The sequence below is a fragment of the Xenopus laevis genome, chromosome 9_10L (genome assembly GCF_017654675.1).
Source record: "Xenopus laevis strain J_2021 chromosome 9_10L, Xenopus_laevis_v10.1, whole genome shotgun sequence".
Lineage (NCBI taxonomy): Eukaryota > Metazoa > Chordata > Amphibia > Anura > Pipidae > Xenopus > Xenopus laevis.
Window position 1 is genome coordinate 33,060,310 of NC_054387.1, and position 15,139 is coordinate 33,075,448.

General features: G+C 39.6%; 1 protein-coding gene across 1 annotated transcript; it reads left to right on the top strand.

The window, feature by feature from the left end:
- Positions 1-6,561: 6,561 nt before the first annotated feature.
- Positions 6,562-13,833, top strand: tk1.L (thymidine kinase 1 L homeolog). The gene is made up of 7 exons (XM_018235135.2): positions 6,562-7,029; positions 9,496-9,527; positions 9,631-9,744; positions 11,582-11,675; positions 11,766-11,855; positions 11,949-12,068; positions 13,434-13,833. The coding sequence occupies exons 1-7, from the start codon at positions 6,964-6,966 to the stop codon at positions 13,626-13,628; spliced, it is 711 nt and encodes a 236-aa protein (XP_018090624.1). The 5' UTR covers positions 6,562-6,963; the 3' UTR covers positions 13,629-13,833.
- Positions 13,834-15,139: the final 1,306 nt, after the last annotated feature.

Sequence of the window (15,139 nt, forward strand, 5' to 3'; positions counted from 1 at the left end):
ATTGTTGAAAACTAGGTAAAGAGAGTATAACATTTTCAGCATTAACTCAAAGAGATTATTTTGGCTGAACACAAAGCACATCACATACCTGCAACTAACTCCTTAGTGCTCAGTATACTGCTTGGCAATGGCCGCTGCAGGAAGTGTGCTATTGCTTAAGTAACTGAGGATGACACCTGCATACCTCATAACTTCTTTGCCCCAGGTACTGGAAAGCGCATTAAATCCATTGCGCTGGGAAAAAACGCTGCTTACTTTACTATTGGCGCCAATCCGTTCAAACCGCATCTTTTCCCTCATCAAAGATGGCCGAACGGCCACTTCCGCCGACGTCACTTCCTTTCGTCACAGATACTGCGTCTTTTACCTTACCAAGATGGCCGCCGAAAGCTTCCTTATGACCTTGTACGCACCTTACCTTTAGCAAGATGGCCGCCGGAAGCTTCCAACGCTGAAGACGCTTTCACACATGCTTCCCTGCTGATGCTGTACCTGGGCAAAATCGGCTCTCCTGACCCATCATCGGGAGGAATACTAGCCACCTCTGAACACTGCAGTGTTCTTTCTTCCAGAAATCCCCTGACCCGCAAGCGGGAGGAGAGATCTATAAGGTAATTATCCTTGCCATGCTAACCCCTTAACAGGGGAGCTTACAGGCTTACCTTCCTTTATTAGTATGTCCTTGCTCATGTAAGACTAAACTATCCCCTGGCCCGGACAGGACAAAAAGACTAATGGATTATGGGAGGTGCAGCCTTTTATTATTGAGGGAGGTCCTGTCCGCTGGCCCACGGGGATGTTAACCCATTCGGTGAATGCTGGCCATGGGTGACTATGGGAAAGTTAATTTTGCTTGACTAATGTGATAAAATAGGATTTGGAATATTTTTTTTGGGTGACGGGTCCCCTTTAACAGTTTGGCACCCCGGCCCTTACTGATTGGATAAAGGAGAGGAAAGTGAGGAGGAGAAAGTTGGATTTGAGATTTGCAGCAAATTATCAGAGAAGATCAAGCAGAGAGAGAAGCAAGCAAGTAAGATACAATTCTACACAATATATTAGGCATGCACACTCAAAAAAATGTTTCATCAGACAAGGGTAGTATTATAAAAATGTATCTTTATATAGAATTAATGTGGCAATTGCAACAATGTAATTTCAGAAAAACATCAATATACATAATGGAGCATTAGAGCAAATATATATACCATACCAAACATAAGAAGCGGATACACCTGCCAAAAAATGAGAATGGACCGAACATTTAGACACCAAGGCCTTTGTCAAGGAGAAAATGAAGAAACAGTGAAGAGAAGGAGAATGTTTGGAACACAGAGAGATTTCTTGACAAGCAGAAGAGAAAAACAGACACAGAAAGGATACAAGTAAGATGCAATTTTAATAAATTGGATTTTTTATAGATATGGAATTGATATTTACTTTTTTTCCCATTGTTTGAGACTTTTTCCTTATGTGTGTGTGTGTAATTTAGTATTCATTATATACTTCATTACATACTGAAATAGTTTTCTGTGAATGTAATTTTTACGATTTGCTTATAGGGGCCTATTGATCTGATGTATGCCTGCTGTGACATGTTGATACTTGGTGGTTACTGAGATACGAGTTGTGATGTCATATCCTGTGTGTGGAAGTACTTCCTGTGAATATGTAAATAGCAGGTTACTATGTGTTTGATGTATCACTTTTCCCCTAACTTGATAAAAGAACTGGAACAAAAAGAATTGTTGCAGATATGGTGATGTAAGTAATACAATACAATTAACTATGTGAATAGTGAGTGGTGCGGTTGTGGCTAGGAATGTGCACCAGTTTTTATTTTTGCAAATAAGAAAGTAATGTTGTATTTGAAATGGGAGAGGGAGATATGGCCTATAGAAATATAACAAGAGGTAGATAGTTAGGACCAGCATTTGGGACTTTCCTTGATGTGTTATGGTGGCTTGGCAACTTAATGATCATAAACTTGAATATAAAACGTCTGGTTCTGTATTGCACAACAATCATAGTTTACTTTTACTTATTTAGTTGTGGCGTGCGCCCTCAGTCTCCGTTGTATTTACTGTTGCAGAGTTATTGTGCAGAAAGTAATCCAACCCTCCATCATCGTCCTTTGAATGTTGTAGTCTTGTGCCTTTTCACTTGATAGGTTATAGGGAATAAGTAACTTTATGATCATAAATTTGTAACTAAAAATCGCATCTTTGAAAATGTATGTACTTGCAAATAGTGAATTATTGGTATAACACAGGGTCAGGGAACATGCTGACCCTATAGTTATCTATTCATTATAGATCAAGATAACCCCATCCCTAATTAACACTCGTACAAAGTAAATGATGTAATACAAGGGATAATTATGTGATGTTGTGGAACCCTTTACAAATAGTCAGGAATACCTAGTCCATAGTCCCATTACAAGAGCAGTGAGATTGTACCAGGACAACATGTGTGGTGGGTGGGTTATTAAGGTATGCAGTGGTTTGTTATTGCTGGCCTTGAGTCTACATCTAAAATCAGCTTGAACCCATATTGTAGAATTGCCACCCGGCTGCAACAGTCATTTCAAATGATACTTTTTATCCCCTTTTAATTTGGAAAGGAAGTATAGCAAGGCTGGAATAACTGTCTCGTCATTATGAGCATTGTTGCTAACGGTCAGAGTGTTGTCATCCAACTGATACATGCTTCCAAATGACAAGGACAACTGCCCCCTAATTCTTGATGGGAATAGCAGTGACAGGATTCTGCTAGTGAATAGGAGTGTATATGATTGGGGTCCAGGTGAGTCAGTTGAACAAGTTTTGCTTGCATGAAATCAGATGTACTGCCAACCCACATAAGGGCTATCAAATAGCCAACCACAACCCTTATTTGTGACCCCTAGGACTAGTTTTCCATGCTTGTGTTGCTCCCAACTTATTTTACAGTTCAACATGGCTCACAAGTAAAAAAGGTTGGGGACACCTATTCTAAGGGAACACAAATTAACTCCTGCTCACAATGAAGCATAACCATGTTTTTTGTTTTTTTAACTGTAGGGAAAACGTGCCAAGCCCTTTACCATTGAAAGATTACCCTCCCACGGTCTTCTGAAACCTGAGAGAGGAAATGGGGATCTGGATTACCAGGTGGGAGACAAATAATTGCACATTTAAACAAGATTAATATGTGCCTGCACATGAGCCCTCCATGCAACTAAATGGAAGTTGTGTCAGTGTGGGACTGTAAATAGAAATGTGAGTGAGAGTGTGTGCGAGTGAGTGAGAGTGTATGTGAGTAAGAGCATTTGACAGTCTGTGAGTTAGAGTGTGTGAATGAGTGTGTGAATGAGCGCGTGAGTGAGAGTGTGTAAGAGAGATTTTGACTGTGTGTGAATCAGTGTGTGAGATAAACTGAGAGAGTGTGATAAGAGAGAGAGCTAGTGAGAGTGAAATCATTTTAGAGAGAGAGTAAGTGGAGGAAAAATGTGAGATAGGGTGATTGTGAGTGAGAGTGTGTGAGTGAAAGTGTATGTGAGTAAGTATGTGTGTGTGTGAGTGAGAGCGTGTGTGAGTGAGCGCGTTCCTAGAGTGTGTGTGAGAGCGTTTGACTGTGTTTGTGTGTGTGAGATAGATTGAGAGAGATAGTGAGAGTGTGATTAGAAAGACAGCTAGTGAGAGTGAAATCATCTTAGAGAGAGTGAGTGTGAGAGAGTAAGTGAGAGGAAAAAGAGAGTGAGTTAGGGTGAGTGAGAGAGTGTGTGGGATTGAGTAAGTGTGTGTCAGAGAGAGAGAGAGAGAGCGAAAGTGTGAATGTGTGTGAGAGTAAGGTCATGTGTGTCTGTGAGAGAGTGAGAGATTTTGTGTGTATGAGAGTGTGTGTGTTTGAGAGAGTGTGCATGAGAAAGTGTGTGTGAGAGAGAGTTTTCCCCTACAGCCGCCCTTAACGGCACCATTGTTTCCCCCCTTTGGCTGCAGTTTCACCAGCAGTTCCTGAATGTGTGTGCACTGGCATGTAATGAGCCCAGCAGCACCTCAAAATGTTCTGTTATAGAGGCCAAAGCTGGAAATGTGCAATAAGTGCTCTAACATCTAATTATTTACAGCCACTCGTGAACCTTATCAGATAAACAGTGACAAGCAAGCAAGAAAGCACTTCAAGGGCAAAAAAATTGCTAATTTGTCTTATGATTGCTTCCCCTAAACCCATTCCCAAACACTGTATACATTAAAGAAAAATAATCAGTTTATTCTGTGCTGGTATATAACAACATAGCTGCCATCTTAGATCCACTGTCATTGTGGCATTGCTCCCATAATTCTCTGAGCATATGTGCAAATCAAAGGAACCTCTGGCCCTGCCAAAGTTACAAAAAGACTTTAAGCATGTGCAGAACCTGCCCACCCCTGAAAGGCAGAGCAATAAGAAAGAGCAAATTCCAACACAAAGCAATGGGGACAATTTCATGTCTACCAAAGCTTGCAGAAAGAAGTTTAATAGCTTACAACACATTTACTCCCACAAGAACAGTCGCATTTGCACAAATTTGGCAGCAGTAAGTTGAGTGTAAAACCAAAATTGCACTTCCATATAGTTGAACTTGCAGCTGCTGCCTGCATTCTGTTCTAAATCGAGTACTGCTATACCACTGCATTGTGGGGGAAAAGCACTGTGATTGCACTCATAATGGCACTTTGCTCAGTGCACTTGTGGTTGTAAATTACCCATTTTTTGTCTTTTGTGGGAGAGGAGAAAAGGAAACAGCTGCAGAAGAGGGTTGGCTCAAGTGCTTTCAGGTACAAGGCTGTCAGCAAGGAATTCAGTGACACCAATGCTCAAATGACCACTCTGACTTAAAAGACCAGTAACATAAAAAAAAATTTGCGAATTTTAAAATTGCCTTGGTGGGTTTTTTTTCGTTAAGTAGAAATTAATTTTTTTTAAAAAAAAAATGTATGTTACTGGTCTTTTAACTCCCAGTGCTGTCTCTCAGCAGGCACATCTGATCAGGGCTAATGGGATTTGTAGGCACTGAGTGAAGGCAGCAAGAACAAGGCAGCAGGTAAGATTGGTGGTTGAAGCAGGCAGAGACTGATCTAGGTACCATCAGAGATATCAACCCTGGTTGGCAGTATTTACCATATAGGCACTTGAGGACCTGTGCCTAGGGCGACAGCTTTAAGGGGGTAGTCCTTGGATGCCTATAAGGTAAATATTTTTTTGAGCAAAAATAAATATATACCTCTTCTCCCGCCACAGCATATATTCCTTCAAAATCTGGTGGCAATCATGCCCTTTCTCAAAGCTTGAAAAGGGTGAGAATAAGCCCGAAACATTGTCTGGTTGTCTTACCTTATGAATCCAACTTTTCACTTTCTGCAACAAAGAGGTGCTCAGGGTTGCACTGGAGCCTTAGAGGCGCTCCTGGAATTTCCTGGGAGCCCCCTCCAACTTTAAAACTCAGGGCGCGGGTACGCACCGCGCACACAAAACGCGTTGGTGGTTCTTATGAGGCAGCCGGGGTAGCAGGCCTGGGGTGGTGGGGGCCCATGAGATCTAGGGACTACTGGATTTTTTCCTGGTTTCCTGCTGGCCCAGTCGGACCCTGGAGATGCTGCAGCTGAATTTTTTCTTGTACTAGGTCTATGTAACCCATGGCAAGGGTTTCCGGACTGCTTTGAACTCAACTCACAATGTTGTACAAGGTGGTTGAAGCATATGTCAGCTTTTGAAGCTTATGTCTGTTGCGTATGAGCAGATGGGCATGCAGAGGTCTGGTGCCACCGTTAGGGTTTCCACCTTTTTTGGAAAAAAAATACCGGCCTTCCTATATATTTCGATTTTTTCCCTTTTAATAACATTGGGGTCAAGCATCATTTTTACAGGCCTGGCCAGGTGGCAACCCTTGCCACCATAGGCAGAATGCAGCCCTGCATTTTAAAGTGAGACGTAATTCATTTTTCAAAAGCCAGAACTGCATAATTATCGCCCAACAACAGGGTTAGTTGATATCTCAGTACCACCTGGGGTGCCATTGCTAACCAATGGCTAAAAAAATCCTTATGATGGGCCTCTGGGTAGGGCTCAGCAAAAATATGAAGTGTAACTTGACTTGCAAACAAGAGTGTTTGTTTATGTAGTAGCTTTAAAGCATGTGGGTAGGGCTGACATCTTTTGAAAATGTTCTCGTGGGCGGCCACCGGCCAGTGACGCAAACGAAGTGGAACAAAGATGTAATGGGTGGGTCGTGGGCCATATCAAGGCTTATGGGGCACAACCAGAAGGTAAATTAATACATTTATCAGCATATACAATGGCCGTAAATTTGCAATACAGGCTTCAGCCTTGCTAGGTTTTTACTGGCTAGAAGGCAACCTCACTGACATGGCTGGAGTGGGGACAGGTGCCTAAATCCCCAGCATTCCCTGCGTCCCATGTTCCCTCTGAGGAATAAGAAGGAGCATTGCCTGTGTCCCTAAGATATACATTATGATAGCTCATAGTGTGGACCCTTAAATAAGGACAAAGACAGGGAGAACCCAAGCAACAGGCATTGTTGTTATACAAGTTCCAGAACCCATAACCGGGTTCATTGCAGTAACGTGTGCCCTGAATAACGTACAAGTGACTTTATAGTCCGAGCGTATAGACTAACACGGGAACTGATAGACTGCAGAGCCACAGAAAACAGTTACAAATTCGTAATTTATTGACTTCCTTTTTCTTTTCCCGCCACCTCACGTCTATTTGCCAAAGCCCCCATTCAAACAGTGAAAAGCTGAACACCCTCCCTCTCCATTGTCATAGCAGCGAGGGGCTGGAGCCCTCTGATTCGCTAGTGTCCTCTGAAGTCGCCTGTGATTGGAGAGCCCTGCGCGGGAGAACGCACAGACGTTGTATTGAAACTAGTGATTTTTCCAGTCACAGCCATTCCCGCGCTCTGCTCTTGTCTCTGCAGATATGAACTGCCTCAACGTACCCGAAATCATGCCAGGCTCGCCCAGCAAAGCCCGCGGCCAGATCCAGGTAAGTAAAACATTGCATTGAATGAAAAACGTGCATCTTACGCTCGTGCTTTTCTTTGTCAGCCAGTGGCTTTGTACTCGAGATTTAACTGCAGCTTCTGAGGACTGTCATGAGGTAAAGCGAGTTGTAGTTCAACAAAGGAGCCGCTGGCTGGGCACCCCTGGAATATTTCAGCTGTATAGGAGTTGGCTGTATTATATGGAAGCTAAAATGTCTCTATGTCTGTGAGGGAGTTTGCATTAAAGATGGGAAGTGGCTCAAGTGCATGTTTGGGTAGATATCCACAGCTATCCATATATATTGATGTTATTTTGCCACTGTATATATGCAACTGCAAGCATGGAAAGGCTTAGATTGTAAGCTTAATGGGCAAAGCCCTCATTTCTTGTGTGCAGGGACATGCTTTCTATATAGGTTGCCACGGGCACATGCCAAAACTGTCAGCTTTAGCGGTTGGCCCTCTATATAACACACAAAAAATTTCTTTTCAAAATATTTTCCCGTCTACTGTCGAAAAATTGCAGCTAAATCCGTAAGTAGAGTTGGGGAGTAGGCTACCCCTGCCCTAGATTATTGGTGCAACTGCCAGGTAGGGGAGGTGGCAGTTAAGGACTGTGCCAAGGGCAGAGCCGGATGTAAAACCAGTGCTGCTGATGTTGTGCTGCTTAATCTATGTAAATGTGCATATAAATATAAGGATATTATAAGTTACCGAGGAGTTTCATGACCATATAAAAACACGGGGCCAAAGGCCGAGTGTTTTTATACAGGTCATGGAACTCCGAGGTAACTTCTAATATCCTCATAATTTGCAACAGGGGGTACTTCATTTATTATAATACACAAATTTCAGTGAGTCATGTGACAAATTACATCAGAACTCACCGTTTATAACTGATGACATCAGAACTCACCGTTTATAAGGATATAATTTATAAGATATTCATAGCTTTTGTGTATTTTTATATATATATATATATATATATATATATATATATATAGTGCAGAAATGACCAGCAATACCAGGATTGTTTTTTTTTATATATATATATATATATATATATATATATATATATATATATATTCTCATTACACCTCTGTGCTACTGGTGCAGGAATTCTATTTTCAATAGCCATAATAGCCAAGTGTTGTAGCGAAGCCAGAAAATATTGGGTAAGTGATAACTTTTATTGGCGCATTCCCTACACCAATTAAAGGTATCAGCTACCCTATATTTTCAGATTTTCCACAGTGGCCTATTATATAAACCTTTCTTTTTTTTTTAATGTTTTTATTTTTCTTTATGATAAAATTGGTAACCCCTGCATTGAATGACTACGTTTATTTATTAGTGCAAGACACAAAGCCTATATTTTCTAAATACAGCAAAAGGCAACAATTATGGTTGGAACAAGCCATTTTCATTGCTCTCATGTTGCACAAGGGGGTTATACTTTTCCTTTAATGTATGATAATCCACTAAATACTCCTTCTTTGGAAATGGAAAGACTGCTGGTTTCTAGGCTAATGGCACACAAGGCAATATGAGGAGCAGGTCTGGAATGGGATTGAATATAGGTCCTGGTATTTTAAGTTCACAGAGGCCTAAATGGCCCGACAGTCCCAAGAAATAGAGTCTGTGTGATTTTACAGCAGCCCCTCTGGCATTCGGCCAAATCTACAGCTTGATTCTGAGTATTATTACATTGTTACAAACTTTAAATATAAATAGAATCCTTAAACTGGAAACTGATGAAATACATAATTACAGTATGTTTATATAAACAACCGTATAAACTGAATCTACATCCTGTCAATTAAAAGCTCTTCTACACAGAATATACGTAGAGTCTACATTCTACTTCACTCACAAGTGAGAGCAAATGCAGCGTCTAATGCTGCTCCTTCATTCCACAGCCCGTAGGCATTGAGCTTAGGCAATGGAAATGCAGTAAATGTGTTTTGCAGTAGCTGAAGTGATTGCCGTGACTAGTTTCATACACTTTTTATTTTGGGGCCTTTACATGCCAAAAGCGTTTGGATCATTTATGAAAAATTAATTTAAAACTTGCATTATCTTAAAATTAACACTGCTGACTTAAACAAAGCAATTGTAGAATGGCATTTTGAAGTAGTATTTATCCATTTTGGCTTTGGCAAGCAGTACTTTCCAAATGTGTTTTTTCTGCAATATATTCCTACTGTTAGAATTGTATGTGGATTGCAATTGCATGTGGATTTCTGAAGCTGTTATTGACCTGTACTAGTCGGAAATCTGGTACCTGCATAATTCAGGAGGCAGGGGGTTTACCACGTCGGTTGTATTTTTACAATACTCCATACTTTGAGTGTTACTTAGCTGATGGGTTGAAAAATATACATATCCATGAAATAAAAGTACATAGCGACTGCTGTTGGTTGTATGTTAATATGTATTTCACACCCATTTGTTTTGTTTATTCACAGGTGATATTTGGGCCAATGTTCTCTGGGAAGAGGTGAGTGTAACTTTTGTCTTCTCTTGCCTTCGCAAATAACATCCTCTCATGAGACCCCTTGTCTTCTTATTGTAATAATTACATTTTCTGTTTATTTTTACAGCACCGAGCTGATGCGCAGAGTGCGACGGTTTCAAATTGCGCAGTACAAATGCATGGTTGTAAAGTATGCAAAGGATACGCGCTACAGCAAAGAGCATCTGGCTACACATGACCAGTAAGCATTCTTACACATTTTATATTAAGCTTTTATTGTTACTACATGCTTTATCATCTACACATAATATCACATATATTGTTTGCAGTCCATTTTCGTGTACTGATTTTAAACGGCATATTCCAAAAAAATTCATCCCTGGAGTGCACATAGGACAGCGCTGGGCAACATGGGAACCTCCAATTGTTGTTTACTATAACTGCCAGCACTTCCTGAGTTAATGGATTTAATAACTGCAAAAATAAACAACTTACTGTAAAGTTGTTGAACTTGGCATAACACAAACCGATGCAATGAGCCAAATGTGGATCCTTTATTGTCGTAGTCTCAATAAGGTAAATGTACAGCCACACAGCACTGACGGCCCTTGATAATGGCATTTCTCAATTGTCTCTCTTTTATCTAGTTGACACATATACAGTCCTTACGCATGAACTCTGAAAATACTTCTAGTACCTGCCTTTGGCCTGGATAGTACATGGCAGAGCTGCTAGAGGCTGTTGTAACAGCCATAAATAAAAAAAGAGGTGCAAAAAGCCAATTTTTAGTACATTTTTAGCACTTCCGCAATATAATAAATATAAGAGCAGTAGTAAAGCAAAAATACGTTTTTTTTCTCACATTCTTTGGTGTTGGAACAGCCACCCAATAAGTTATGTCACCCTTGGTAAGAGCCTCTGCAGTTTTGAGGTGTTATTTGTATATAGAACCCCCTCCTTAAAGGGCATGTAAAAGCAAAAAAATAAAATCCCATTTAATATACTTTACCGTAATTAAAAAATGTGTACCGTTTTTATAAGAAACCAGACGGTGAAATTCTCCCTTCATTTACTTGCTCTGATTGCTGTCCCTAACTGCTTTGCAGGGAAACAATCATACTTATGAACAGCAGGGGGAGCCCCTGCCTTACTTCCCAGCCATGCAGAACTCAAGCAGGTTTGTTTGTTTCCCTGTAGAGCAGTCGGCGACTGTATTGGATTTTATTTTATTTTACATCCCCTTTACTGTTTCCAGCTGCAGGGACAAAGATCATGGAGCCAGATTTAAACAGATAAACTGAGATTCTATTTGGAGGATTATTTTGCTGCAGCCATTGGTTATGCAGAGTTGGAGAAAGTTTGTATTAAACAATACAAAAACTATAAAATCCACATTAGATTACATGACAACACAGGACCCAGTGTAGCCTGTATATTCTGATTATTAATCAGTCTTGCTGTATCACTTTTTGGCAGATATTATTTGACTGATTTGATGATTTATGACGATTCCTAAGCAGCCCAGACCACACTGAGCATGTGCACAGTCTTGGTCTTGCAAAGATGTGTAACAAAGTTACAAGATAGTGACCCCCTGTGGGCAACTTTGAAAGCATAAATCATTTGTTTGATTGGGCTTGTGGTACAGTAAGTTTGTTTAGTATACAAAATACAGCATTTCTAGCCTTATTCTATTTTAGACTTTACTTTCTGGGCCTGTTACAAGCCCACCCTGAAAACTACCTATTGCAATTTCACACATAGATAACTGCTTTCACCTAGTAAAGCTGAACATTGCATTAATTAATTAGAGCAAAATATATTTTTGCTGTAAGTAATATGTATTTCTTAAAAGGCTTTTGCGAATCGGACTGTGTAATGCCAGTTTTAATATTCATTTCTACTTTATTCCATCTTTGTGAACTTGCCCTTAGTGTTTGTGCTTCCCAAATTTTCCTTGAAAACTAAGAAGATTTCCATATTCATCCATTTCTAATACCTGCCCTACAGGTTGTACAATCAAATGTAATATATCGTTTTTTTTAAACATATGTAAATGCTTGTGCTTACCTTTTCAGAAACACAATGGCAGCTGTATCTGCCTGCCAGTTGCGTGATATTGCTGCCGAAGCTTTGACCTGCTCTGTAATAGGAATAGATGAAGGACAGTTTGTGAGTATTCCCTGATTTATCTTCAAATTATGTTCATTCTCTCGTTCATCATTCTGATGACCGATTTATAAATCGTCTGTATCTATTCAGTTTCCTGACATTGTAGAGTTTTGTGAAGAAATGGCAAATCGTGGAAAGACGATGATTGTAGCAGCTCTGGACGGCACATTTCAGAGGAAGGTTAGTCGCAGTTACAAGTAGAAGAATGTTCTGTGTTGTGCTTTTTACATGGTTTTCAGCTGGCCCTTACCACCTTTTTGTGTGCATTTTTAGGCTTTTGGAAGCATCTTGAATTTGGTGCCTTTGGCAGAAAGTGTGGTAAAACTCAATTCTGTTTGTATGGAGTGTTACCGGGAGGCTGCATACACCAAGAGGCTAGGGGCAGAAAAGGAGGTATGTTGACTGTCTTTTGCAGGTTTTATTTACGTCCTAACTTCATGTGACCCATGCAAGTTATTTGTGCTTAAATCCCAGCAATGTTTTTTTTACATAGGCGGCTGAGATTTTTTAGCAAATATTTTGCATTACAGGAAAATGCCGATTAATTCGCTACAGCTTAATCATATGTTCTAACTCACTGCTAAAAAGGTACAAAATAATGCAGAGTCTATTTGAGGCAAGTATTTTTGCACTGAAACAGATATTTGCAGTGGTGAGGCAATTAATTATAACATTGCATTGTTTTCCCTGATTATTATTGCATTTCCAGCCGAGGGTTTTTAATATGATTAAAATGTTAGGAGCTCATAGAAACCTTTACAGACAGAATGGTTAAAAGATGCTGTCAAGTGCAACTCTTTAGACTTTAAGAGTTAACATACTGCCAGTCTTCTACTAGACCACTACACTGGATGGTTTACTAATAGCCTTGCAGCTGAGATCCTTTTTCCGGAAACCCATTATCCAAAAAGCTTCGAAATTACGGAAAGACCCCTATAGAAGCTATGTCCAAATAATGCAAAATTTGAAAACCTTTCCTTTTTCTTGGGTCATGGGTGAATCCGCTGAGTAATTTCCTGCTATATTACAGTACCCGATATTCAGAGGACGGGTATAGCTTCCTGTTCTGCCAAACATGTTTACAGGATTTGCTTTGCTTTGTTTAGATGTATGTTCTGCACACTGGATCAATTTCCTTTAGGAAATCAGAACATGTTAATAAATGTGATAAATGGTCAGTTGACATTTCTCCTACAACCTTTTGCTGCTAGAGAATAATGGAAGTTTAATTTACGGGTACCGGCAGGCGAGGAGATTTGTCTCCTGTGGTTAATTTGTTTCCATTCTGCAATTCCTAGATGTCGCTGCTCTCCTTATATCCCCCCTCCATTTCCAACATTTAAATTTGTAGACAGTGCACTGGCATGGGCATCAGTTGCTCCCCTTTTGGTGCATAAACAAGATTTTGGCAAGATTTTAGCTTGCCTTAAGAACAGTGTCTACAAAATGCCTGCTTGATGTGATTGTTGATTTACAAGACTAAAAGAAAGAAGACTGAAATCATTTATATATAGTGTAAGTGAACTTTGTTTTGCTTGGCTAACATCATAAAACAGGAATTGGAATTATTTTTAGGGTCCCCTTTAAAAGGACCATTCTGTAACATAATAAAAGTTAATGAACAACCACTTTAATTGCAAGAAATGTGAAAGAAAGCAAATGTAATGTGTTTTAAAGTCTTCAGCCTGCACATCACTGGGAGCGCCTTCTCCTGGGAGAATATTTAATTTTTTATTTTTTTTTCTGTTTTGTCTGCAGGTGGAAATTATTGGAGGAGCTGAAAAATATCAATCAGTCTGCCGCGTTTGCTTTTTCAAAAACCAGCAGCTGTCTGTAGAGAAAGAGAATGTGCCGTCTTATAATGCACTGGACACCATTCCCCTAAAGCTGAGTAACAAACTGCAAACGACGTGTTCCCCACGCAAGCCACTTGCACAACGACAATGCTTGTAATGGTCTGCACAGATAATGTTGTTATATTGATTAATGTGTATAGTGTATGCTTTTGTAAGTTTTATTTTAATTTTGTATATGTGCATAACGGTGTTTACATTAGCTTGTAAATGGAGATATTTCTTCTGCTATTTTGTTACTCATTTACATGTCACTTAAAGCTTTGTGTAAGGAAGCAATCAAGTACTACATGTTGTTCCCGGTGGATTGTGCTTACTTTATTTGCATGGCACAGTGAAAATGCAGCTGGAAGGGGGTAGAGGATGTTTACTTCGTATGGGTGTGTTAACGTTAAAGCTTTATTATGAAAATTACTTGGATTGTATGGGTGATCTGCAGCAAAAAGCTGTATTTTTTTTTTTTTATGCTGAAAGCAATCTCACTGTATGTCTGTATATAATACACGAGCCATGAATAGCCTGTAAATTATAAACTGTGCTTAGTGATGTCATCAGTTGTAATCGGTTCTTAAAGGAAAACTATACCCCCCAAACAATGTAGGTCTCTATAAAAAGATATTGCATAAAACAGCTCATATGTAAAACCCTGCTTCATGTAAATAATTTTCATAATAATGTACTTTTCTAGTAGTATGTACCATTGGGTAATCATAAATAGAAAATTGCCATTTTAAAATATAAGGGCCGCCCCCTGAGATTGTACGAATCGCTGTGCACACAAACATACTAAACAAACCATACATGTTAGGTCACATGAGCCAATTAACAGACGGATTTCTGTCTTTAGCTTCCACACTTCTTCCTGTTACAGTTAGAGTTGTAGTATTTCTGGTCAGGTGATCCCTGAGGCAGCACACAGACCATCACAAAATGGAGATGTAAAAGTGCAATATTAACTTAAATATATATTCCAGTTTGGTAAGATTCTTTAATATGCCACTTACTATCAAGTATTCATTTTGGGTGTATAGTTTTCCTTTAAAGCTGTCATTTCACATGACTCCCTGAACTAAAACCTGTGTATTATAGCAAATAAAGTAGCCCCTGTTATTAAATGCTAGGGTAATTGTCGCCTTGGTGCCCTTGTATAAAAGCACTTGGACATGTGTTTATATGGTCACTTACCTCCTCTGTGATATATACAAACCTTATTATTTTACAATAGGGGATACATTATTTACAGTATAATAAAAAATGATCTTAGGATCTTTAAGGTGCCAACCAGAGTTCCAATGGGCCGTTGGCTTATTAAATGCAAAAAAAGTGAAAATCCTGCTGTTTCTTTTTTTTTTTTTTTTTACCTACAATGAAACATTTTCTCCCAGCATTCCAGTTTAACAGTAGGTGCCTACAATAGTGTAAGCAAACTGCTGTGAATGTTATTGCATTGTGCCAAATTAACATAACCAAATTAGTTACCAGCATTTAACATGCATTTCAAATGCTGGTGATCATGTTCTAGCCAAAATCTGCCCTTTGAGTGCTATAGATTCCATTTCTGTCAGGGCTTAGTTTCTAACATAGGACGTTTTGAGCCCACTAGCATATTTT

Coding starts and splice junctions, on each gene's coding strand:
- tk1.L (XM_018235135.2), top strand. CDS start 6,964: ATGAACTGCCTCAACGTACCCGAAATCATGCCAGGCTCGCCCAGCAAA. Junction 11,676..11,765: donor GAATAGATGAAGGACAGTTT/GTGAGTATTCCC, acceptor GTATCTATTCAG/TTTCCTGACATTGTAGAGTT. Junction 12,069..13,433: donor GGCTAGGGGCAGAAAAGGAG/GTATGTTGACTG, acceptor TTTTGTCTGCAG/GTGGAAATTATTGGAGGAGC.